This window comes from Heterodontus francisci, chromosome 7 (assembly GCF_036365525.1).
Source record: "Heterodontus francisci isolate sHetFra1 chromosome 7, sHetFra1.hap1, whole genome shotgun sequence".
NCBI lineage: Eukaryota > Metazoa > Chordata > Chondrichthyes > Heterodontiformes > Heterodontidae > Heterodontus > Heterodontus francisci.
Genome location: NC_090377.1, coordinates 54362684 through 54388230, shown reverse-complemented (window position 1 = coordinate 54388230; position 25547 = coordinate 54362684). Strand labels below are relative to the sequence as shown.

The 25547-nt window shown below is 43.3% G+C and overlaps 1 protein-coding gene across 1 annotated transcript in view; it reads left to right on the top strand.

The window, feature by feature from the left end:
• scn1laa (sodium channel, voltage-gated, type I-like, alpha) overlaps positions 1–25547 on the top strand; it is a 222916-nt gene that overhangs the window by 112828 nt on the left and 84541 nt on the right. The window contains exon 18 of the mRNA XM_068035216.1: positions 918–1038. Within this exon, the coding sequence (XP_067891317.1) occupies positions 918–1038 (121 nt within the window). The remainder of the gene's footprint in view (positions 1–917; positions 1039–25547) is intronic.

Here is a 25547-nt window from a genome sequence, read left to right as displayed (position 1 = left end):
TACTTGCAGAACAAGGGTACATAGTTTGTATTTTAACTAGTTTTGAATTGAAAATCAGGTAGAATTTGGAAGGAAACATTTTTTAAATTTTATATTATTAAATAATAACCATCTAAGTATTTGCCTGCTTACATCATCTTTTTAGTTGGTTTGTCAGGGCAGCCATGAATGCTGTATAGATGTATTTGTGCAAAATATCTTGTATCCCAGACTACACAAATGGAATGCCCAGCTACTGATTCTCATATTTCAGAGTAGTACCCAGGCTTGTTCATGTGTTGGCATACAATTTGTTTGTGCCATTACTAAAGCTATAAAGGAATTTAATTGGCAGATGATTTTAACCCCTTGTATAATGAAAACACCAGAATCTGCAAAGAGAATCTACAGGAATATGCGCTTTTTATAAAGCTCCAGAGCAAGTGTGTGTACCACTTTGATTCATGAGTGCTGCTGCCCTAGTTCATCCATTTTAGTAGCAAACAAAAGTTAAAAAATGTGTCAAAATTGTCCTAAAGCTAATGTACTGATCTTCCTTTCTGATGCTCAGAAATTGCAGAAGCTTGGAATCCCTTACATACTGAATGGTAAAGTGTATTTTCATGTCAATGAAGATTACACCTGGAGTGTTGGATTAAATGTATATTTTTCATAAATATTTCATGCCTTCTTTAGAAGTGGCATAAATATTCTTTTGAATGTAATATGTATATAAGTTTACTTTATGCATGTATCCACATGCAATTTCATGATAATACAAGCTTTACACGAGTCATTTCAACTTATATTCAGTAAAATAAAAGTTTAAAAAAAAATCTTGCCAACATCAAATCCACTGCTTAGAGGCTATTACCTGCTTGGCGTTAGGTATTTGTGACCTATCCTGATAAATAGCATACATTGGGTTTCTTTGACAGAAACTGGCTGAAAGCAGCTCATCTGAAGGGAGCACAGTTGACATCAGTCCACCTGGAGAGGGGGAGCAGCCAGAAGAAACACCAGAAGAATCCATGGAGCCTGAAGCATGCTTTACTGAAGGTACATATCTATATTGTTGATAATAACTAAGATTGTTTAAGTGCCTAAAGAAAGGTGGATACTTTCATCCAAAATTGGACTTAAGTAGGAACAGGGGGACTTGGTGGTATATGTACACAAATCATTGACGGTCACAGGGCAGGTTGAGAATGCAGTTAATAAAGTACACGGAATCCTAGGCTTTATAAATAGAGGCTTAGAGTACAAAAACAAAAAGTTATGATAAACCTGTATAAAACACTGGTTTGACCAGAATATTGTATCCAGTTCTGGACACCACACTTTTGGAAGGCCGTTAAGGCATTAGGGAGGTTGCAGAAAAGGTTGATGAGAACCGTTCCAGGGATAAGGAATTTCAGTTATGTGGATGGGTTGGAGAAGCTGGGTCTGTTCTCCTTAGAGAAGAGAAGATTAAGAGGAGATTTGATAGAGGTATTCAAAATCACAAGGGGTCTGGACAGAGTCGATAGGGAGAAACTTTTCCCATTGGTGGACGGATCAAGAACCAGAGGACATCAATTTAAGTTGATTGGCAAAAAAGGTAACAGCGACATGAGGAAAAACATTTTTACGCAGTGAGTGGTTAGGATCTGGAATGCACGGCTTGAGAGTGTGGTGGAGGCAGATTCAATTGTGGCTTTCAAAAGAGAACTGCATAATTGTCTGAAGAAAAAATTTGCAGGGTGAAGGGGAAAGGCAGGGGAGTGGGACTAGGTGCTTTGCTTTTGCAGACAGCAGGCATGGACACGGTGGGCCAAATGGCCTCTTTCTGTGCTGTAACCAGACTATGGTATAATTACTGTGCCTCATGAAGATCATGGTGACAGGAACCACTGATACTAATATAACAATTTCATATCAAATTATATCATACAGATTTCTATAATCTATAAACATTTGCATCACCACGCGATAAGTATAGGAAAGTAAAGTAGTTACATCCATCCGATGTCAGATGTGAAAATATGTTTTATCTTTGTTTCCAGAGAAATAGCAATTGAGCAATATTTGGCAAGATGGAGTTGGTGGAAGTGATGCTCTACAGCTTCACACTCATTTTCTTTCCAATTACTTTCAAACATATTCCTTTTTATCCTGAGGAGAATGTTTCTGACGGTATTTTCTTTATCACTCTCCATGTCTGCATTCAAACTGAAAACTGAATTATTGTTACCTCAGTCTGGTTGGTCTTCTTTGGTTTCACCATACTTTGGAGAAAAATGGGGCTGGATTTTAATGGCGCTCCGCCGCCGGGAACGGTGGCAGGGGGGAAATGAAGATTGGTATGGTGGAGGCCCACCACCGACCCCAAAGCCGGCAGGCCCCGTACTGATCTTGCTGGCGGCAGCAAGGCCTCATGGTGGCCGTCCCACCGCTCGGCAACGGGACCTGGAGTAAAATATGTTAGTGCCTGCTTGCCATGTAGGCCGCAGCGATTCAGCCACCAGTTAAAACCTTTATTCTGGCGATTGACATTCGGGTAAATGAGGCACGACACCTGTGGGGAGGGGGGAGGAGGTGCTTTTCTCTGTGCGGAGTGGGGTTACAACGCTGTGCATTGGTCGGGGGGTGGAGGGGGTGATGGGAAGGGGTAAAGGACAAAGGTTCCGAAATTTGGAGGGTGGGGGGGGAGAAGGTCAAATTTCAAGGCAGGTATTCCGCAGGAGGGAAAAGGGCAGGAATATTGTGAAATGCCATTGGGGGGGGGTGGGGGGGTGGTGGTGGGAGAGTGCATGGAAAAGTCATTATATTCATTTTTGCAAAACTTTACATTAACTGCCCCTTCATATTTTAAATGCTTATTGAGGGCTGTAAGCCCTTTAAAAATGGCACTGGTTCCTGTGCATTGGCGCCGGACGCCATTGCAGGCAATGGTTCACCTTCCCCCCGCCACGTCATCGTGGGAGGTAGGCGCTGCGGTCATGCAAATGAGCCGCCACGTATGAAATCGCGGCAGCTCTGCGACGTGGTCCCCGTGCGTGTGGGCCGCTTTTTTTATGCCCACCGCCTATTTTGGCGGCAGAGTCTTAAAATGCAGCCCATGATATTTTGTGCAATTACAATTTAATTTATTTATAACTTCATCCACAAGCTGTATAATGATACAACAGTTAGCACTACAAAATTTTTACTTGCTGAATTATTTGTGAAAGTTTCAGCTCTTAATTTTGCTGAACATTTGAAAAGAGAGTCTGCAAAACCATTAGCGTTAAGTGGCAATTGTCATTGATAACATGGCCTAGAAATTCTTTCTATGAGCAAGAGTGCCATACAAAATTGGTCCTCCTGCATCATCAGGACGTGACCACCATCCTGTGGATACTAGTTGCAGTCCAAGAGGCAGTGCACCAATCACGAGAAAGACGAAGATCATCCGGCAGGGATACCAGCACTGAACCTACCGGGAGTCCAGAGTGGGTTGCGGGGTTGGGGGTGGAGGCAGGAGTTTTGATGTGGAGCTTGTCCTGCCTTATCTGTTTCCACATCCAGTTTTTGTCTCTAAAAACTGCTGATTAGGCTGCTATTCACCTCATATAACTGGTCAAAGCAGGCACTGTGCAAACTAATATCAGAATTAAATAGGCACCAGGTCCCCAACTTACATGGGTAATGGGATGAATGCTTGTTTCGGGCAGACACCCTGGACACCTACACACTGCACTAAGCAATATGATGTATGGCACCTACCAGACGTGGAATGACCTCCATTAGATCTTTTAGGATCCATTTTGCGCTGCAATTTTAGGCTTAAACTTTTTAATAATTCCATCTTTGTTTTCAACTACGCAGCAACTTTTTTCTCAACTATATCAAATTGAATACGACATTTCAAGGTGATTTTACATTAAAGTGGTGGCATTTGTTGCTCAATCTGGTGCTGGAATGTAATAGAAGGCAGTAATAAAATAATTTAGGCACTGATTCCATGGATTTGAAAGCTATGTGCATGCTGTTTTTGTGCAATTATACAGTTTTCACATAACAGCAGCAAAGACATGGGACAGAACTTTTCTGCAGGCTTCGGGACCCTAGTGTCAGGACCAAATGGGGTTCCAAGTCCTCAGTTACCAGGTGCCAGATCAGGGGAGCTATTTTCGCGGAGTCAGCCTCTTAGTTGGCTGCCTCCAAGCTCGCCTCCAATTAAGGACAGGAGGTGGGCACCTGATGCTGCTGGCCCATTTACAGGGGAGGCAGCTCTAGAGCCTCAGCAACCCCACAGAGAGACATGGCCACTGCTAAGGCAGCTGGGAGGCACCATTGGAGAGGTGAATATTAATAAAATTTTTAGAAGGACCAAGCAGGCAGATCTCTCCAATCAGTAGGGAAACCCCTCGGTGGCAACGTTTGGGCCGAGAGTGCTGCCTTTGCTGTCTGCGGCGCCCTATTTGGGGGATGGAGCCTCTGGCTCTGATTTCCTCCTGGACTGCCACAGAGAAGCCGCCTCCATTAAGCTGCTAGCTTCCACTGCAACAGGACTTGCTCTGCCGCCAGCAAAATGCCAGAAAGTGCTCTAAATGGTCCCGAATTGAGATGTTAAATATGCATGCCAGCCCGTTCCCCGGGAAATGTCCCCAGTGGTGGGAATGCATCTGGGAGCCACCTGACGCAGCTCCCCACTATTTCCCCGGCCTTCTGCCTCCACTCCTGCCACCCCGGGACTGGGAAAAGTCTGCCCATAACTTTTGCCAGATCATCCAATTTACTGCCAGTGCCTGGTTAGTGCTGTAAACACATTGAGCCAGTTCAGCATGATGCAACGTAATGTCATGATTCAAACATGCTGATACAACTTACAGCAACTGTCGGGGAGCTTTTTTAAAATTCTTTCATGGGATGTGGGCATTACTGGCAAGGCCAGCATTTCTTTCCCATCCCTAATTACCCTTGGCAACTGAGTGGCTTGCTAGGCATTTCAGAGAGCAGTTAAGAGTCAACCACTTGGGCATGAGTAAAATAATGGGCTGAATTTTACAGACCCCACAATGTCGAGGGTCGTGGTGGGGGGGGGCCAGAAAATGCCTCTGGCAGAGGCCCGCCGCAGGCCTTGACGCTGGGAAGATCTGGCCCGATATTGCCGGTGCTGGCGAGGCCTCTTGGCAGCCCCCTGCTGCTTGGCGATGGGAGCCAAATTTAAATATGTAAAATAATTTAAATGAATGAATAAATTACCGTTCCGCTCCCACCGTCAGTCCCAGAGCAATATTGGTGCTGGTGGCTGGCACTCCTGCGCCATCGGATCCCCATCCGGGATTCCGAGGTGGAACACTTGTGGGGAGAGGGGAGCAGGTAAGTTTATCTGTGCGGGAGGTGGGGAATGGTGTCAGAGTCATTTCATTGGTCTAGGGGATGGTGGGAAGAGGTAAAGTTTAAAGTTGGTAAACTTTAGGGCGGGAAGGTCAGGTGCACAAGGTAAGTGTTTTGGAGTGGGGAAGAGGGCAGATAATTAATCCTATGGTTATTGGGGGTCGGTGAGAGAAGTTCAGGATCAATTATTTAATCTTTTAAAGTCATTATCTCTTTAAATATTTAAATTGAAATGTAGGGCTCAGAGCCCTTTAAAAATGCGTCAGTGCCTGCGCAAAGGCGGCTGACGTCATTTCCAGGGATGGACTGTCCGCCCCATCCATATCATCAGGGTGGGCGGTCCACTCCGGCTATTTAAATGACTGGCCGTGTTTAATATCCGCGACGTGTGGCTCATGCTGGTAGATTGCCATTGTTTACTTCCTGTTTACGTCCACCACCGATTATGGCGGCTGAAGTATAAATTTCGGCCCAATGTCTTCATTTAAAGAGTTGGCCCACATGATGACTAGCTTCACTTGACTGCATAAACAAGCAAAACACTACTCAGTTTGCTTCCAGAAACATGTATCCAGAGCTTAAATTGAGATGAAAGCACCTTTAATTCTATTTGTTCGAAAAAACTAATCATGCAGCCTGCACAGCAATGCTTGAAAACTGTTGAATCTTTGCATGTTTTGATCAAGCATAGCAATCAGCACATCCGCAATAAAAACCTGATCATTCTCATCACTAAGGTAATCACACTTTAATGAGGTGCAAACAGCGAATCGAAGCTGCTTGAAGATCTGACTGCCTGAAATCAGTCGATCTTTTAAATCAGTAAGGACAGGGGATTAACAAGGTGCAAAGAATTTACTGAACTGCCCAAAATACCAAGGCATTTGATAAGTTACAAGCAGCACTTTGTAACTGACTCCTGACAAATAGTCAGCGCCATTTGCCCAATAATAGGCAGCTGCCCATGCTCAGCGTGCACGCAGTAAGTAGTGGGGATTTTACTCTGTCGCTGCTTGAAAAGAAAACAATAAATGCTTGCAATCTCAATGTTAGGTAATTTACCTTTTTTTTACTGAACATTTTATATACAGTGTCATGCAGGTCCCCACCTGCCAAGAATGAGGCACACATTATTTCGCCACATGAACATTAAAACTTAAAATTGGTGCTGGGAAGAAAAGAGGGCCTATCACAAGGAATAAAAACAAGAAATGCTGGAACCACTCAGCAGGTCTGGCAGCATCTGTGGAAAGAGAAGCAGAGTTAACGTTTCAGGTCAGCGACCCTTCTTCGGAACACAAGGAATTGCCAGGCCCCTCGCCGGAAAGACCTTTTTTGCATACTAGCAGACAGTGTTGGAACAAAGGACCCAGTCCTTTCTTCTCCAATATACAAAAGACCTGGTCAGACCAGTTTAGTCACATGACTAACTGGCTGTTTGAATTTGAACTTGCCACAGAGTGTTTGAAACTCAGAAAGCTCTTTTCTGCTCGACTGAGAACACCTCTCTCCTGTCGGCTCTCATCTCTTTCTCACGGAACTGAAGACCCATTGAAGACACATGAACCCCAAGAGAGAAAAGTCCTACAGTGAACAAGGTTTAACAAGAATACTGGGCCCCAATGAAAAGCAAGACTACTTACAAAAGGACTACAGTCCGGATGGGATCTATCCCAGGTTACTGAGGGAAGTGAGAGAGGAAATAGCTGGGGCCTTAACCGATATCTTTGCAGCATCCTTAAACACGGGTGAGGTCCCGGAGGACTGGAGAATTGCTAATGTTGTCCCCTTGTTTAAGAAGGGTAGCAGGGATAATCCAGGTAATTATAGACCAGTGAGCCTGACGTCAGTGGTAGGGAAGCTGCTGGAGAAGATACTGAGGGATAGGATCTATTCCCATTTGGAAGAAAATGGGCTTATCAGTGATAGGCAACATGGTTTTGTGCAGGGGAGGTCATGTCTTACCAACTTAATAGAATTCTTTGAGGAAGTGACAAAGTTGATTGATGAGGGAAGGGCTGTAGATGTCATATACATGGACTTCAGTAAGGCGTTTGATAAGGTTCCCCATGGTAGGTTGATGGAGAAAGTGAAGTCGCATGGGGTCCAGGGTGTACTAGCTAGATGGATAAAGAACTGGCTGGGCAACAGGAGACAGAGAGTAGCAGTGGAAGGGAGTTTCTCAAAATGGAGACGTGTGACCAGTGGTGTTCCACAGGGATCCGTGCTGGGACCACTGTTGTTTGTGATATACATAAATGATTTGGAGGAAAGTATAGGTGGTCTGATTAGCAAGTTTGCAGACGTCACTAAGATTGGTGGAGTAGCAGATAGTGAAGGGGACTGTCAGAGAATACAGCAGAATATAGATAGATTGGAGAGTTGGGCAGAGAAATGGCAGATGGAGTTCAATCCGGGCAAATGCGAGGTGATGCATTTTGGAAGATCCAATTCAAGAGTGAACTATACAATAAATGGAAAAGTCCTGGGGAAAATTGATGTACAGAGAGATTTGGGTGTTCAGGTCCATTGTTCCCTGAAGGTGACAACGCATGTCAATAGAGTGGTCAAGAAGGCATACAGCATGCTTTCCTTCATCGGACCGGGTATTGAGTACAAGAGTTGGCAGGTCATGTTACAGTTGTATAAGACTTTGGTTCGGCCACATTTGGAATACTGCGTGCAGTTCTGGTCGCCACATTACCAAAAGGATGTAGATGCTTTGGAGAGGGTGCAGAGGACATTCACCAGGATGTTGCCTGGTATGGAGGGCGCTAGCTATGAAGAGAGGTTGAGTAGATTAGGATTATTTTCATTAGAAAGACGGAGGTTGAGGGGGGACCTGATTGAGGTTTACAAAATCATGAGAGGTATAGACAGGGTGGATAGCAAGAAGCTTTTTCCCAGAGTGGGGGATTCAATTACTAGGGGTCACGAGTTCAAAGTGAGAGGGGAAAAGTTTAGGGGGGATATGTGTGGAAAGTTCTTTACGCAGAGGGTGGTGGGTGCCTGGAACGCGTTGCCAGCGGAGGTGGTAGATGCGGGCACGATGGCGTCTTTTAAGATGTATCTAGACAGATACACGAATGGGCAGGAAGCAAGAGATACAGACCCTTAGAAAATAGGCGACAGGTTTAGATAGAGGAACTGGATCGGCGCAGGCTTGGAGGGCCGAGCTGTAATTTTCTTTGTTCTTTGTTCTCTTTGAAGCACAGTAAATAAGAAACTCTTCTGATATCGGCTCAAACCTCTCTACTTTATTTTTTCTTCTCTTTTTTGTCCCTATTTGCCTGTGTGTATCACGTATGCCTGCTAGCATGGGCGCGTCATATATCTGTAAGCATTAACCAAATTAGAGTTTAAGTTTTAATAAATTTCACTTTTCTTCTTTAAACCTAAGAAAGCCTGTTTATGCTCATTTCTTTGCCTTATAATTGGAAAGTGGTGAACAAGGATTTACCAAGGGGGAGCTCAAAACAGTGTGTTTAAAAATAAACCCTGTTAAAATAATTCCAGGTGAAGACAGTAAAATACCCCTACACACCTTTCTCACCTGGTCGTAACAGAAATTTGGGTGCTAGCGTCCATAATTTTACCCACAGACAAACGAGAAAAATTGGAAGTGGGAAGCCAAATTGTTCCCAATCAATGAAGAGCAAGATTAATACAGGTTTTCTTCTGGTTGTGTGTGATTGAATACTGACCTCTCTGCAACTGAAGCTAGTAGCTCTCCAAGCCAGGGTGAAGTAACTTGAGATAAATTAAAAGCACTGTCTATGGAGGAGTTGAGAAAAATGGCTGAGCAGTGTGGGATCACTGTATGTGGCAAGGCTAGGAAGTCTAAACTCCTAAGGCTAGTGGCCGACTATTTTTCCCTTGAATCTGAAGAAACTGAAGCAGGGTTAGAAGCAGACCCAGACAGGGTACTGCGAGCAAAGTTACAATTGGAACAAAGGAAACTTGAATTCGATGAAAAAGAGAGAGAGAGGCAGGAGAGGGAGAAAGAGAGAACCTTCCAGAAGGAACAGGAAGAGAGAAAGCCTTCCAAAAGGAACATGAAGAGAATGAAAGGCAAGAGAGAGAGAGAGAGAGAGAAAGAATAGTGCAGAAAGAATCCGATGAGAGAGAGCTGCAGCGGCTTGAGTTAACCAGGGGGTGATAGAGTAACTCTAGTGACAGCATGGCCAATATGGATGAGCATAATTCAGGGCTGGGTACAAAATTGCTAAAACCCGCTCAATTAATTCCAATATTCAATGAAGAAGATGTGGAAACATTTTTTGTGTCTTTTGAGAAACTGGCAAGGCAGCTAAAATGGCCAGCTGAGACCTGGTCTCTCTTATTGCAAAGCAAACTAACCGGAAAAGCCCATGAGGTTTATTCCTTGTTGCCTGATGAGAGTTCATCAAATTATGAACTGACCAAAAATGCTATCCTCGGGGCATATGAATTAGTACCCAAAGCCTACTGCCAAAAGTTTAGAACCCTCAAAAAGCAAGCTAATCAAACTTTTCTGGAGTTTGAAAGAAGTAAGCAGCTGGTTTTTGAACAGTGGCTGAGGGCTGTTAAAATACAACTCAGCAAGAGACTCTCAGAGAAGTAATCCTGTTAGAGGAATTTAAAAACTCTCTCCCACTCTCAATAAAAACCGATGTAGAGGAGCAATGGGTTCAGGGAGCCTGGCAAGCTGCCGTTCTGGCCGATAACTGTGCTTTAATTTATAAGTTGGTTTCCCAGGGGCGAACCTTTCCTAATCACCCCCACAAACCCGAAAAGGACAAAGGGTGGGAAGGTGATATCTACCCAGGCAGTCCTGGGAGAGAAAGGAAAGCAGGAGACACAGGGGGCCCTCCTCCAGCCAAAAAGGAAGGTGTTATGAGCAAGAGTGAGACCCGGAGACCTGTGTGCTTCCATTGTAATAAAGCAAGGCAATTAAAAGCTGATTGCTGTAAACTAAGGGGGAAACCAGTAGGGTTAATCAGGGCACACCCACTCAGTGAAGATGGGACCTAATGCAAAGCACAGCAGAACAAGCTGTGGCTTTAACTGCAGTAAGAGAGCAACCTAGGAAGCTTACTATGGCCAGTGCAGGAAAAGTTAATGGGTTTCCTGAAGGTTATCAGGTTTTTGTGTCTGAAGGGAAAGTAATCCTATACCCCTCGTGTGGGCAAGCAAGCCCATAGTGATTCTCAGGGACACAGGGGCCACTAGAACCCTTTTACTGGGAAAAGGTCTGACCTTTCCCCCAGAGAGTGCAGTGAGCACCAAAATGGTACTGGAGGGCAGTGGATGCCTGTACCTGTACACCGGGTGCACCTGGAGTGCAACCTAGTTTTGGGGCCGGTGACCATAGGGATTGTCTCCAGTTTGCCTGTGAACGGGGTTGACCTGCTCCTCGGTAATGACCTGGCCGGGTTGAAGGTGGTAGCCCCCCTACTAGTGAAAGAAAGACCACAGGAGGTCAAAGAGACAGGGCAGTGGCAGGTGATGGTCCCCTTCAGTGTCCCTGAATGTGTACCAGGGTGAAACATTAAGAAGGGCCCACGAGACTACAGTGGCTGTACATGCAAAAGACCAAAGCCCACATAAGACAGCAGTTTGACTGGCCAAAACTCCACAGAGATGTAGTAGAATACTGCAGGAGTTGCCACAAGTGCCAGGTTGAGGGGAAACCCCAGCTGACAGTGAAACCTGCACCCCTAAGTCCTGTACCAGTGTTAAGAGGGCCCTTCAGCAGAGGGCTGGTGAACTGTAAGGGACCCTCGCTGAGAATAAAAGGGGACAGGCAAGCACACAGCTGGCAAAAGTTTAGAAAGAGAAGGGGAAAAAGTGACCAAGAGGGCAAGTTAAAGGAAGTCCGTGAGGAATCCCGGATGAAAACCACTGCTGTCTGGTCAATCAACCCCGAAAAATGTGAAAGGTTAGACCCCACATGCTCCTATTTAAATGCAGACTCTAGACGCTCCCCACCAGAATTGATAACAGCATGTACTGGAACCTGCAGAGACAAAGATAGGCCTCTAGGTGGCACAGAAACTGTGAGGGTGATGCCTCACCTAATCGAAGTGCAGTCAGGCCTGCACAAATACCAGCAGGTAGGGGTGTACCAGAAAACAAAGAGGAGATTAACAAAGAATCCTCCCCCATAATCAAACAAGTCATTCACCAAGGGGGAGCTCAAAACACAGTGTGTTTAAAAATAAATGCTGTTACAATAAGACCTGGTGGGGGCAGTAAACAACCCCTAGACACCTTTATCACCTGGTCATAACAACAGTGATATTTTTTCATCTTTATTTTTCAATTTTCTGCTAAATGCCGCTGACCAGTAACAAATATTGGAAAATTAATCCCTTACAATACAAATTTTTTTTATTCATTCCTGGGATGTGGGCGTCGCTGGCTAGGCCAACATTTATTGTCCATCCCTAATTGCCCTTGAGAAGGTGGTAGTGAGCTGCCTTCTTAAACCGCTGCAGTCCATTTGGGGTAGGTACACCCACAGTGCTGTTAGGAAGGGAGTTCCAGGATTTTGACACAGCGACAGTATGATGTGTGGCTTGGAGGGGAACTTCCAAGTGCTGGTGTTCCCATGCATCTGCTGCCTTTGGTGGTTGAGGTTGTGGGTTTGGAAGGTGCTGTGTGAGGCGCCTTGATGTGTTGCTGCAGTGCATCTTGTAGATGGTACACACTGCTGCCACTGTGCGTCGTGGTGGAGTGAGTGAATGTTGTGGCTGGAGTGCCAATAAAGCGGGCTGCTTTGTGCTGAATTGTTTCGAGCTTCTTGAGTGTTGTTGGAGCTGCACCCATCCAGGGAAGTGGAGGGTATTCCATCACACTCCTGACTTGTGCTTTGTAGATGGTGGACAAACTTTGGGGAATCAGGAGGTGAGTTACTCACCACAGGATTCCCAGCTTCTGACCTACTCTTGTAGCCACAGTATTTATCTGGCTGCTCCAATTCAGTTTCAGGTCAATGGTAACCCCCAGGATATTGATAGTTGGGGATTCAGTGTCAAGGGGAAATGGTTAGATTTGATCTTGTTGGAGATGGTCATTGCCTGGCACTTGTGTGTCACAAATGTTACTTGCCACTTATCAGCCCAAGCCTGGATATTGTCCAGGTCTTGCTGCATTTCTACATGGACTTCTTCAGTTTCTGAGGAGTCGCGAATGGTGATGAACATTGTGCAATCATCAGCTAACATCCCCACTTCTGACCTTATGATTGAGGGAAGGTCATTGATGAAGCAGCTGAAGATGGTTGGGCCGAGGACACTACCCTGAGGAACTCCTGCAGTGATGCCCTGGAGCTGAGATGATTGATCTCCAACAACCACAACCATCTTCCTTTGCACTAGGTGCGATTCCAACCAGTGGAAAATTTTCCCCCTGGTTCCCATTGACTCCAGTTTTGCTAGGGCTCCTTGATATCATACTCGGTCAAATGCTGCCTTGATGTCAAGGGCAGTCACTCTCATCTCACCTCTTGAGTTCAGCTCTTTTAGGGCACAGTGGCGCAGTGGTTAGCACCGCAGCCTCACAGCTCCAGCGACCCGGGTTCAATTCTGGGTACTGCCTGTGTGGAGTTTGCAATTTCTCCCTGTGACCGTGTGGGTTTTCACCGGGTGCTCCTGTTTCCTCCCACAGCCAAAGACTTGCAGGTTGATAGGTAAATTGGCCATTATAAATTGCCCCTAGTATAGGTAGGGGAATATAGGGAAGGTGGGGATGTGGTAGGAATATGGGATTCGTGTAGGATTAGTATAAATGGGTGGTTGATGGTCGGCGCAGACTCGGTGGGCCGAAGGGCCTGTTTCAGTGCTGTATCTCTAAATAAATAAATAATTTACAGCTGCAGTATTGTATATGAAAACAAGCTCTCAAGCCTCTGTGTAAAATAATGAGCTGAATTTTGTTGAGCTCCTGATGTCGGGCTCCATGGCAGGGGGATGTTGGGGATAAAAGATTGGAACAGCAGTGGCCCGCCACGGAGCCTAATGCCGGGATTGTTGGACCCGAGCTTCCCGGCGGCGGCGAGGCTCTGTGGCAGCCCCTCCCCCGCCACCGCTCAGCGATGGGACCCAACTTTAAATAAAGGTCATGAATGCATTTAAATATAATTCCCCGTGATCTTACCTGCTGTTCGGGATCTTCCATGCAACGGGTGACACTTGCGCCTTTGCTTTCCCATCCAGGGAAAGCTGGCGCCGCCAAGATGGGGTGGAGGGGAACTTAGGATTTTTAGTGTAGTTGGGGGTGGGGGGAGGGGTAGTATGGGGGGGTGGGGTGTCAACTCTTTGTGGTGTGGGGGGTGGGGGAAGAGGGCAACTCTACAATCTATGTTGTTTTTGGGGGGGGAGAGTTCAACCCTGAAATCTAAGTGTTTTTGGGAGGGGGGGAAATGGGGCGTACATTTATCTGCAGTGTGGCGGGGAGGGGTGCGGGGAATATAGTGTTCAACTCTAGGCAGGTCTGGCAGCTCTTTAATAAATGGTGCCAGCGCCTGCGCAGAGGCAGCTGACGCCGTTCACGGCATTGCTGAGGCCTCCAAATGATTGGGGGGGAGGGAGGGACAGCCTGCCCTGCATATTTAAATGAGCCGCCACATGCAAGATTGCTGCAGCGTGGCGGTGCACGGCTCAAGCGTGCAGGCCTCTATTTTCTGGAGCGGCTGCGGGAAAACAAAATTCAGCCCAATGTTTTTCTTGCTCTATTACCTCAATCTTGGGGTGGAATTTTCCCAATTTAGTCGTTGAGTAACGTTGGGAATCCCGATGGTGAAGGAGCAGGCTTTGCCGAGGCTCTTTAACTGAGCCACGGTATTAGTATCCCACCTCGGGATTCCCAATCAGGGAGGGTGACACGTTGATTCTAATTAAAGGGACCACGGCATGCGTTAGAATGGGTCAACAGCACGTGGAGTTTTGAGGCTGCAGCAACCACCAGAATGGAGAGTAGGTGCTGCTTGATAGCACTGTCAATAGCACTTTCCATCACTTTACTGATATTTATAAGTAGGCTGACGGAGTAGTAATTGGCCAGATTAGATTTGTTCTGACATACCTGGCCACTTTTCTATATTGTCGGGTAGATGCCAGTGTTGTAACTGTACTGGAACAGCTTGGCTAGAGGCGCGGATAGTTCTGGAGCACAAGTCTTCAGTACTACAGGCGGGATGTTGTCAGGGCCCATAGCATTGCTATATCCAATACCTTACCCAACAGCTGAACAAGGACTCCGCTCTCGCATTCAATCCCACCCCAGATCCCGACCTGACATCACTTTTAACTCCCGCACGCACCCTTACCCACCTCCACTTGCCGGGAAAAATTCTACCCTTTCAGTCTGTCCAATATCAGGTCATTGATTAGCCAGAAGGTTTTGCAGCTCAACATTAGAAGCACCAAAGCCATCCAGTTCAGCTGATTCCATCAATCTTCCTGGGTTTTTTTCTTGCACTCAACCTGACAGTGCGTAACCCCAATGTCATGCTCAAAACCTGGATGAACTATGTACATCGCATTCAATCCATCATCATTAACTATTTTTTCTACTTCTGAAAGATCAATTATCTCCTTTTCTCTCTCACCCTCACTAGCGTTGAATCCCAAATCCAGGCCTACATCAAGTCAAGATTCAATAATCTCCTAAGCCGCACCGTGCATAAGTCTAACTCATCCAAAACACCACTGCCACAACCTCACCTACACTAAATCCACACTTTTCACCCACTCATCTTACTGACCTCCATTGTTTCCTATCCACCACTGTATTAATTTCAGATTCCTAACCCTCATCTACTGTCCTGCTTCATCCTACTGGCGCAACTTCTCCCAGCGGTACATCTCTTTGCATCTTCCACTTTTCTATGCTGGGTTATTGTGCTCTGTTCCTCCTTTCATTCTGTGATCACTGCAAGACCAATCAGCCACTCTGCCTCAGACAATTAATTGTTCCTGTTAAATTCATCTGCCTGCTACATCTATTTACAACTCAAAAGCATCCTTAAAATCCACACCTTTAGTAATGCCTTTGTTTGCCTCCCCTAATTCCTGCCTATAATGGATTAATGGAAAGTATATTATGGCGAATTGAGCAGTGCTTGGGGTTTAAACATTGGCCTTTCACCTCTGGAACTTGGGTTCAGTTCCATACTGAAAAGTTCTGTCTGCAGGCTCTCTGAGAAAACAGCTTGGTCAGCCTCAGTCCAGTTCTTAGTGAACAAGGGCCTACAGTAGAAACCTGTCTATATTTTGTCACCAATTGGCAATTTCACTAGGAAATGGAAAAAAATATAATTGCTGGAAAAGAGTAGAGGACCATTCACTTTGCATTTATTTATGCTTTGCCTGATTGGGAGTGTTTGATATTGGCACCAAAATAGGAAGTGTTCCATTTCTTTCTTATTCTTAAGTTCTGGTTCTGATAGGAACATAAAAAATAAATAATTTTGATCTATTATCTAAAATATACAACATAAGGAATTGATCCTATAATATTTTAAAATTGTCACACACATAAAAAGAGCGATGATACAAATTATGGACGAAATCTGAAGAGTTATAAAAACTGACTTTGTCTTTGTAAAAAAATGCACCTTTATTTTAACAAGTGAACAATGCTCCAAAATGGTCACTGAAGAAAAAAGGCTTGGCCTTTGTATATTCAAACTGTCTGACAGGGGCAAAGGAAAATCTTTGAAGCTAAGAGGTGTCAATTGCACCCATCCTGCACCCATCCTAAAACATTCTAAATTGAATGTCTTCTTCTGAAACAAAGAAGCCACGTCCTGGGCCATTGTGCGATCACCATGGGAAAGAGACCAAAGTGTCTTCTACCCGAAGGCATGAGGTAATACAAGTTTATCTTAAAAAGCAGCTTAGAGAGAGACACTCCGGGGAAAAGAAAGAAAGCAGCATCGAGAAGCTTGTTTCCAGCAAATTAGAAGGCTCTGCTATAGAATTCTGCATCTACACTATATAGAAATGAACTAGAAGTGATCCACTGACTTTAACTGAACTTTCAACCAAGGGAGAAATCTACAATCACCTTAGGCCTGCAATCAACGAGAACATAATTTCCAAGAGAATTCAACAGGTTTTCTATGACCTCCCCCGAAACTTACCCCCACTTATAATTGCTTACCCCTTTTTCCTCTCTATCTGTCTCTGGTTTGTGTGTGTGTGTGTGTGTGCGTGCACGCAAGTGCACGAATGCACGAGTGGACGCAGTTGCGACAACTTTGGGATAAGGTGTATTGATTAGTAAACTATTGATTTTCTGTTTTAAACCTACAAGAAAACCTGTTGCTGTCTGTTTATTTGACAAATAAAACACACTGATAACAAAACAAACTTGCTGCGGTCAGGTGGGATTGAACAGTGGGAACCACCCAAATCTCACCATGTGGCCATAACAACATGTTTTTAAAATTGTAATGTAAGCTTGAAATAAAGTGTGGCCTATTATAAAAATGATTGTAATAAGGATTTCAGCATTACCAGTTATACTCTTAAAATGCAGGTCAATAATAAGAAAATCTCAATTCTGTTGACTGCTCATAACACTCACTGAAAACTTGATCCATATGTTTCTTACTGAATAATAGTGAACACTATTTTCTCGTCTATTCTGGAGCCAATCATATTTATAATTTTGATCAATGAGTATAATTATTTACACAAATGACAAAAATAATGTTCAACCTTTATTTACGTACTATTGTCATGCTTTGTGCAATACTGTGACATGTTCAATTTACATAAAAGATTGGATAGGAGGTGTAGTTAACCCAAATTTTATACATTATGATGTAGTGAAGCATCACTGCCAAACTCAATCAAAATGACAATAACATGCTCAAAATGACAGTGTCTTTCTTTTGTGCTTTCAACTGATGTAAAGTGTTTAAATGTTAAAATTGTCCAGTGAATAAACCTAACAGTTTGTTGGTTACTATTAAAAAACACAGGACTGCAACTTTAAATTTCGAGGCATTGGTCCTTCGTTCTGTTAATTATTAGCTTCACTAAATATTTTGTTTAGCTCTAAAATGATAGTTATTTTGAACCTGCATTTGACATATATTTGATATTAAAGTCAATTCAACATACGTAGTTTAATACATGTTATTATTCATAAACCTCATTGACAAGGGAGATATTTGATTATTTTGGCTGTTTGTAATTATAAAGATTATGATAGACTAGGCAGATGATATTACTTGGTTTCAGTACACCTCTGAGCTAAGATGCTATGCCTGTTCTTGTCATTATTTACATGTTTCAGTTGACCTACTTTTGCTAGCAATGTAGAATGTGTCATTTTTCAGTGTCTAGCAAAAACATGAGGCAAACAATATTGTTGATTTTAAAATACAATCAATAATTGTAGAGATGAAATTTGAATCATTGGAAATGTAAATATGGAGAAATGCTTAGTTAAATAATATAGCAAAGAAGCTGCAGCAAAAATAATCAAGCAAACATTAGTTCATATACCTTGATGATAAAACAACCATTTCACAGAAATTCATCTGTATGTTTTAGCCTTTCAGTTGATGATATTTCTAATAGTATGTGTACATTGAATTTATCTGACTGGTTTCTGTTCATCTGAGAGGGTGAGTCAGCCATTCAGGGGCAGACTGTTCGGGGAGCCATTTCCTGCATAGGAAATTTTCTGCCTTAAGGAAGTTAGAGTATTTGGTTCAACTGAATAACTGAAAAAGCTGCATGATTAGAAAGGGGGCATCAGCTTCAGAATGAAGAGTACATTTCATCCTCCGAATACTGTAAATTATTGCCTGCAGAAGCTGGGCAGGGGACTGCAAAATAGAAGGCTGAGGAAGCGGTAAGACGCAACTGAATGCTGACCTTATTTAACAAAAATTTGATGTTCTACATTGTGTTTGGCTGTATGTTTTTAAATATAACAATCATATATTAAGGTCATGAACTACCCTTCTGTCATATCGCTATATTTCAGGCCATTTTTTTTTACAGGAAGAGTTTTGGAAGAATAAGCTATTTTTAAATATTGAGTATTTAAAATATAGTAACATGGGATTTCCAAAAAAAATTACTTAGATGAAAGCTAGTTCATATTCTTTCAAGGACTGTAAATCCACTCATGATAATGAAAAATAAATGCTTTATACCTGTTGTATGCTGAGATCTGTGGGTCTGGTCTGTGGCAGCAGTTGGCTCAAATATGCTTTCCCTGCAGATTGTGAACTGGAACATATATATAAGATCAGGTTAGTCAGGTCCAGAAAAGACTGTAATTTTCATCAGAATTCAAATGGAAAGCTCAGATGGAGAATTTAAAACATTAGTTAAAAGTTTATAGGTTGCAAAATTCAATAAGATCAGAAAACAGGGGATCACAATGCACAACTAACCTGTGCCCATTGCTTCCATTGCAAGCAACACGCAAGTTTGATGCTGTCTGCGCATTTACATGATTGTAGCGTGCAAGTAACACTAAGTGAGCTGTTGAGTGACCGCACACCTGGGCCAGGAGCACAAAATTGTGAGAGGCTATCACCATTTAAAGCCACCCTGCAGTATTTAAAACTGGCCTGCATCTCTTAGAGGGGAGGTGCATTCCGGCTGGAGTAGGTGCTGGAACTGGTTGCAGAAGAGAGTGTGACTAAGAAAAAGACTGAATTATGGCACAATATGGCAGAGAATGGGCTCCAAGATTTTCTGATGTTGCCTGGACGTTTTGGTCAAGGAGGTGCAGAGAATGAGAGATGCCATCTGTCTGTTGGGGGCCAGAAGGCCCGTCAGACAAACTCTCAGAAGGCAGTGGGAGCAAATAGCTGCGGCAGTGAATGCCAGGAGTCTAGCCCCGAAAACCTGGATGCCATGCCAGAAGTTCAGTGACTTCGCACAAGTGGTCATAGTCAGTAAATACATCTTTAAATGCCATATCCTACTAACTGCACCAATAGCCTCACACACTGCTCAATGCACTACACCCCAATCAGTCACATTCCAACAATCTCTATCAATTAAAACTCAAACTTAATGTTCATAGCTTCACCTCAACCTTACACACTTAGCACTGTTACAAATCTCACACCCACATCTCACAACTGGCACACACTGCCAACTATTCAACTATGCCAGCCACATCACCCAAAAACATTGCACTATACCCATTGGCACACTTTCCTGTCTCTTGCAGACAAGGTGGAGCCTAACTGGTGGATAACCACAACTCCTAACCAATGCATTGGAGGCAGTTATACTTGCATTAGAGGTAGTACAGTGAAGATTCACTAGATTGGTCCCTGGGTTGAGAGGATTGTCCCTATGATGAGAGGCTGAGTAAAATAGGCCTATATTCTCTGGAATTTAGAGAATGAGAGGTGATCTCATTGAAACATACAAGATTCTGAAGGGGCCTGACAGGATAGACACTAAGAGCTAAAACACAGGGACACATTCTTAGGATAAGGGGTGGATCATTTAGGACTGAGATGAGAAATTTCTTCATGCAAAGGGTTGTGAATCTTTGGAATTCTCTACCTCAGAGGGTAGTGGATGCTTCATCATTGAGTATATTTAAGGCTGGGATAGACAGATCTTTGGTCTCAGGGAATTAAGGGATATGGGGAGCAGGCGATCAAGTGGAGTTGAAACCGAAGATCAGCCATGATCATATTGTATGGTGGAGCAGGCGCAACAGATTGTCTGATCTACTCCTACTCCTATTTCTTATGTTCTTATGGGGTACAGGCGTGCCTGCATGTCCTTACCCCCATGGGGGAGAGAGTGCTTGCCATCTTTGGAGCGCTGTAGCAGCCATGACTGAGGCTGTGGTCAGCGGTGGGGCTGAAACCTTCCAAGATGATGGTATCTTCATACCTGATCCTCCACTTCATACCACTTCACCCTCATCCCACAATCTCTTCTGAGTTACAAGCTGCAGATGGTGTCAGCATGCAACTCTTACTTCCCCCCTTCTCCTCACCACAGCATTACCGTTCTGCCTTTTTCCTTTCAAATAACCAAGAACTGTAGTGTGGCCAGACAGTGGTAGATGACACGCACCCGCTAGCATGCATGCGCAATACACACATGCAAATAGAGACAGAAAAGAGCAGAACAAAAATAAAATGGAAAGGTTTGAGGCAATATCTGAAGAGTTGTTGTTACGGTTCTTCAAGCTCACTGTAGAGTCCTTGATTGTAGGTAGATCTTGCTTTTCGTTGGGGCCCAGTACTCTTTTTAAACCTTGTTCGCTGAGGAGACTTTTCTCTCAAGGGGTTCATGTGTCTACAGTTGATTCAGAGGCTTATGAGAAAGAGATGGGAGCAGATAGGAGAGAGATCTTCTCAGTCCAGGAGCAACAGCTTTCTTCCCAAACTGTTTGTACAAATTCAAAAACCTCAGGTTGTCCAGCAGGTTAGTATGTGACTAGCTGGTTTGACCATGTCCATTTGTGTATTTGGCCATCTTAGCAGTCAACCTGGAATGCGAGCTGCCCCACCTTTAATGTCTGGTGATCAAAAGTCCATTGTGGGTTGACTGTGTCAGGGAATGGCTGCTTTGACCTTACAAACACTGTCTGTTAATATGCAAATGTCTTTTCCAGCCATGGAAAAGGGCGGCACAGTGGCGCAGTGGTTAGCACTGCAGCCTCACAGCTGCAGGGACCCGGGTTCGATTCTGGGTACTGCCTGTGTGGAGTTTGCAAGTTCTCCCTGTGTCTGCGTGGGTTTTCTCCGGGTGCTCCGGTTTCCTCCCACAAGCCAAAGACTTGCAGGTTGGTAGGTAAATTGGCCATTATAAATTGTCACTAGTATAGGTAGGTGGTAGGGAAATATAGGGACAGGTGGGGATGTTTGGTAGGAATATAGGATTAGTATAAATGGGTGGTTGATGGTCGGCACAGACTCGGTGGGCCGAAGGGCCTGTTTCAGTGCTGTATCTCTAATCTAATCTAATCATGGCTGATCTTTTTAACAAGTCCTTTCTTCACTCCAATAATAGTTTAAAATCAATGTTCATGACAAAATTAATGTGCCTCATTCTTGGCAGGTGTGGCCTAGCATGACATCACCCATAAGAAATATTATTAAACCAGCTGCACTCGAACACCCATCAGGGAGATTAGCTTGTGAAGCATCACCACAGATAACTAGCTTCATGTCTTTTGGGTCACCTAAGGACAGGAACTTAAGTACACATTTTTACAGATTTAATTTTCACAATGTTTTATTTGCCCTTAAAACAACTTCTAGTTTGGGTTGTTCCATTGAAGTACTTAACTCCAATACATCAAAAATGGCATCTGACCTATTCTGAATGCATAGCTAGTTCAACTGATGAATCAAGCTTCACAATTGCTCTGTCTATTCTTTAGATATAAGATCATCTTTCTATGATGACCAGGCACAATTAATTGGGATAGGAGTAACACTCTCTAAATAGGATTGTTGATTTAAAGTTATACCAGACCTACTTTGCTTAATCTTTAAACCAATATTTTTAAAAGCCCCGCAAGCCGGATTCACAGTTTTAAATTCTGCTCTAAACTAATTCATGATGCATTTCTTAAATTCCACAGTATTGTCTCATAAGAAATAATCAACATGTGTCATGAAGATGTCTGAAAGTTTCACCTTTTACCAATAAGACATTGCGGAATCTGCTTTTAGTTGAACACAACCTATTTTCAGCAAAAACAGATCTCACCAAAAAATACCACACCCTGGAAGCATCATACAGGCAATAAATGCATTTGTTTAGTTTCCATAGTTTTCTTTAGATACTGCTGCTGCTTTGGGCAGTTTCAGAAACACTTCTCTCTGAAATGTATCACCCTTCAGGAACATGGCTTAGATGTCAATTGACCTACATTCCCATGAATATGACCAAAAGAGTCTTAAAAGATTCTTAAGATTACTTTTTGAGTCACAGTAATGTCCACTCTAACATCTATATCATCCACTTTTTCTTCAAAATCCCTAGCTACCAACCTCATGTTAGCCTTATAAGTCTCGTCAGCAAGGACTTTCAGTACAAACCCACCTATGTGACATTCTTCCTCTTCAAGAAGCTTGTCCTCCTTTTTGCTGCCTCTGCTCATTCTTCCTGGACAAGCCAAAGGAGCTACAAATGACTGCATCCATGGCTGGGAGCATGTGGTCTGAGTAGTACTCTTGAAGTCATATCCAAGGCCTTCAGCACCTGCTCCAGTGCTCCCTGCAGACTTCAGCTATGTTAAATAACAGTACAAACCACCAAACACTTCTACAAACTCAGCAACAGTGAGTTTGGCAAAGCTGTTGCTCTACATGCTCACTTGCTGTGGAATAAAATAGCTTAATTATTTGGATATAATTCCATTTTCCCATGTGGTTTCTGTATCTGTCTTCAAAGAGATTGAAGAAGCACACGTGAGAAGGACACAATTACTTGGATCAGACTACGACAGGATACTATTATATCCTTGGTTACATTTTTGTACAGTTAAATATTGGGAAGTAAATAAATGAGTTCAGACTACTTACAGGAGTTTTGTTCATTCTTGAGATGTTTATGTCACTGGCAAGACTGCATTTATGACCCAATTCTAGTTGCCCTTGAGAAAGTGCTAATGGGCCTTCTTGAACCATTACATTTTGTGTGGTGAAGGCACTCTCACAATACTGTTTGGTAGATAATTCCAGAATTTTGACCCAGTGACAATGAAGGAATAATGATATCTATCTCTGTCCAAGTCAGGATGGTGTATTACTTGGAGGCAATGATGTCCCATGCATCTGCTACTCTTTTAGGTGGTGGAAGACAAGAGTTTTGGAACTGCTGCTGAATTGATCCCTCTTGACACCGGTTTTACTAGGGCTGCTTCTGCCAACTCAGTCAAATGCTGTCTTAATGTCGAGGGCTATCTCTTTCACCTCATCTTTGGAATTCAGCTCTTGTGCCCATGTTTGGACCAAAGCTATAGTGAGGACTGGAAATGAATGGTTTTGTTGGAACCAAACTGAGCATCAGTGAGAACTTGATAGCACTACTGACTACTCCTTTCATCACTTTGATGATGATTAGGAGTAGGGGAATAGGATGGTAATTTGCTGAGCTGGATTTTTCCTGCCTTTTGTGGCTAAGACATACCTGGGTAATTTTAGTTCTGGGCCACATGTCTTAAGTATGCAGCCAAAATATTATTGGGCCCCATAGCCTTGGCTCTAGCCAGTGCCCTCGACCATTTCTTGATGTCGTGTGGAGTGAATTTAATTGGTATCTGTGATGGTAGAGACCTCAGGTGGAGGCCAGGAAGGATCATCCATTTGGCACTTCTGGCTGAAGATGGTTGAGAACACTTCATCATTGTCTTTTTGCACTCATTTGCTGGGCTTCACCATCTTTTAGGATGGACATGATCGCAGAGCCTCCTCCTCCTGTTAGTTGCTTAATTGTCCACCACCAGTCACAATTGCATATGACAGGACTGCAAAGCTTTGACCTGATATGTCAATTGTGGGATTGGTTAGCTCTGTCTATAAAATGCTGCTTCCACTGTTTAGCATGCATGTTGTCCTGTAATGTAGCTTCACCAGGTTGGCACCTTATTTTCAGGTGCACCTGGTGCTGCTCCTGGCGTGCTTTACTACAGTCCTCAGCAAACCAAGGGTTGGTCATCTGGCTTGATGGTGATGGAGGAATGAGTGGTATGCCAGACCCTAATGTTAAAGTTTGTAGTGGGATACAATTCTACTGCTGCTGAAGACCCACTGTAATAATGTTAATCAATCAATTTGTTGATGTTATCAATTATCTAATCAAATAGGATCAACTGCACCCAATATGTTAAGTTTAATCAGAGTTTAGGATGGACTGTAATACACTAGTTATACAGCCAAACATACGACTGTGAAAAATATCAAATTTCGATCCAGGTTGGACAGAACAGCTGGCATGCACGAACAGCTCTTTCTTCTTTCACTTTTCTTCTTGGTGCATCATGTCTTCATTTCATCTCAAACTACCCAAGAGTGTTAACATGGATATACCCTTAGGAGTTTCTGTAGTACTGTAGTGAGGTCTCTCAAAGTCTCCTACTTTATACCCTTTCTTAGGGTGGATATGGATGGATTATTAACAGGCCTTATGGTCCTATAAAGATTTGTTTTATTTTGAAATACCCTAAAAAAAAAAGTCAAGTTCTTTGTCTAAACCATGGGGTGAAAAACCTGCTTTTAATGTTATCCACCAGCCATTAATCTCTTAAGCCTTCGCATGCACCTTCTGTCCTTGGTCAACCAGGCCCTTACATCATTCTTTCCTTATCCCATCTCAAGCTGTTTTCCCTGACCAATTCCATCCTCCCTAGTTACATTCCATCGCTGACAAGCAGACAAATTGTCAAAATTTTATGATCCGTATCGGTCCGAACACCATTTATTTATGCCCAAAGCTGTTCATAACGCCTATTGACAAGCTGTTAAATAGCCTTTCAGTCCGGTATCCTTGTTTCTTATCAAACAGTTGGATCAGAGTGCTTCACTAAAGTAACTTCTGTTCTATTTCTACATAACAATTAATGTTTACATTTCAGCAAGCATCCTAATTAAGCACGGTTAAATGAGAAGCTCAGCACAGCTTTGTAGTATCGTTTCCTATTATGCATTTATGCAGATATGGTCTCTGTTCAGGCTACTATTAACTAAGAATAATCATTCCATTAGGTTTGTTTCTAGGGAAACAAGCAAAACTTATAGCACTCAGCTATTCCGTTACCTATTTCAAGCTGATTTTATGTATGTGTGTATATATATATATATATATATATATATATATATATATAAAAGACTCCCCATCTTGAGAGGGAGAATCCTCATTCTATCTCTTTTTTGTTTTATTTCCAAAATATACTTTATTCGTAGAAAACTGTAAAAAATTACATTCCAAAACAGTTCAAAAACAGCACCAAGTCAACAATACAAAAAGTGCAAAGGAGATCAGTTTCCTTCAATACAGGAGTGAATTGCCTCACAACCCTTCCATTTCATTTTACTTGCCATGCACTTTTTGCAGCAAACAAATATTTCCTGGATAGAGCCCGCGGGGTTTCCCATGGATCCAGCCCCTCAGTTCACCTTGGTGTGGGTACCTCATTCTATCTCTCACTTTTAATCTTCTATTCTGTACCAGTTCTAGGTTATTAATTTGGCAGTTCAG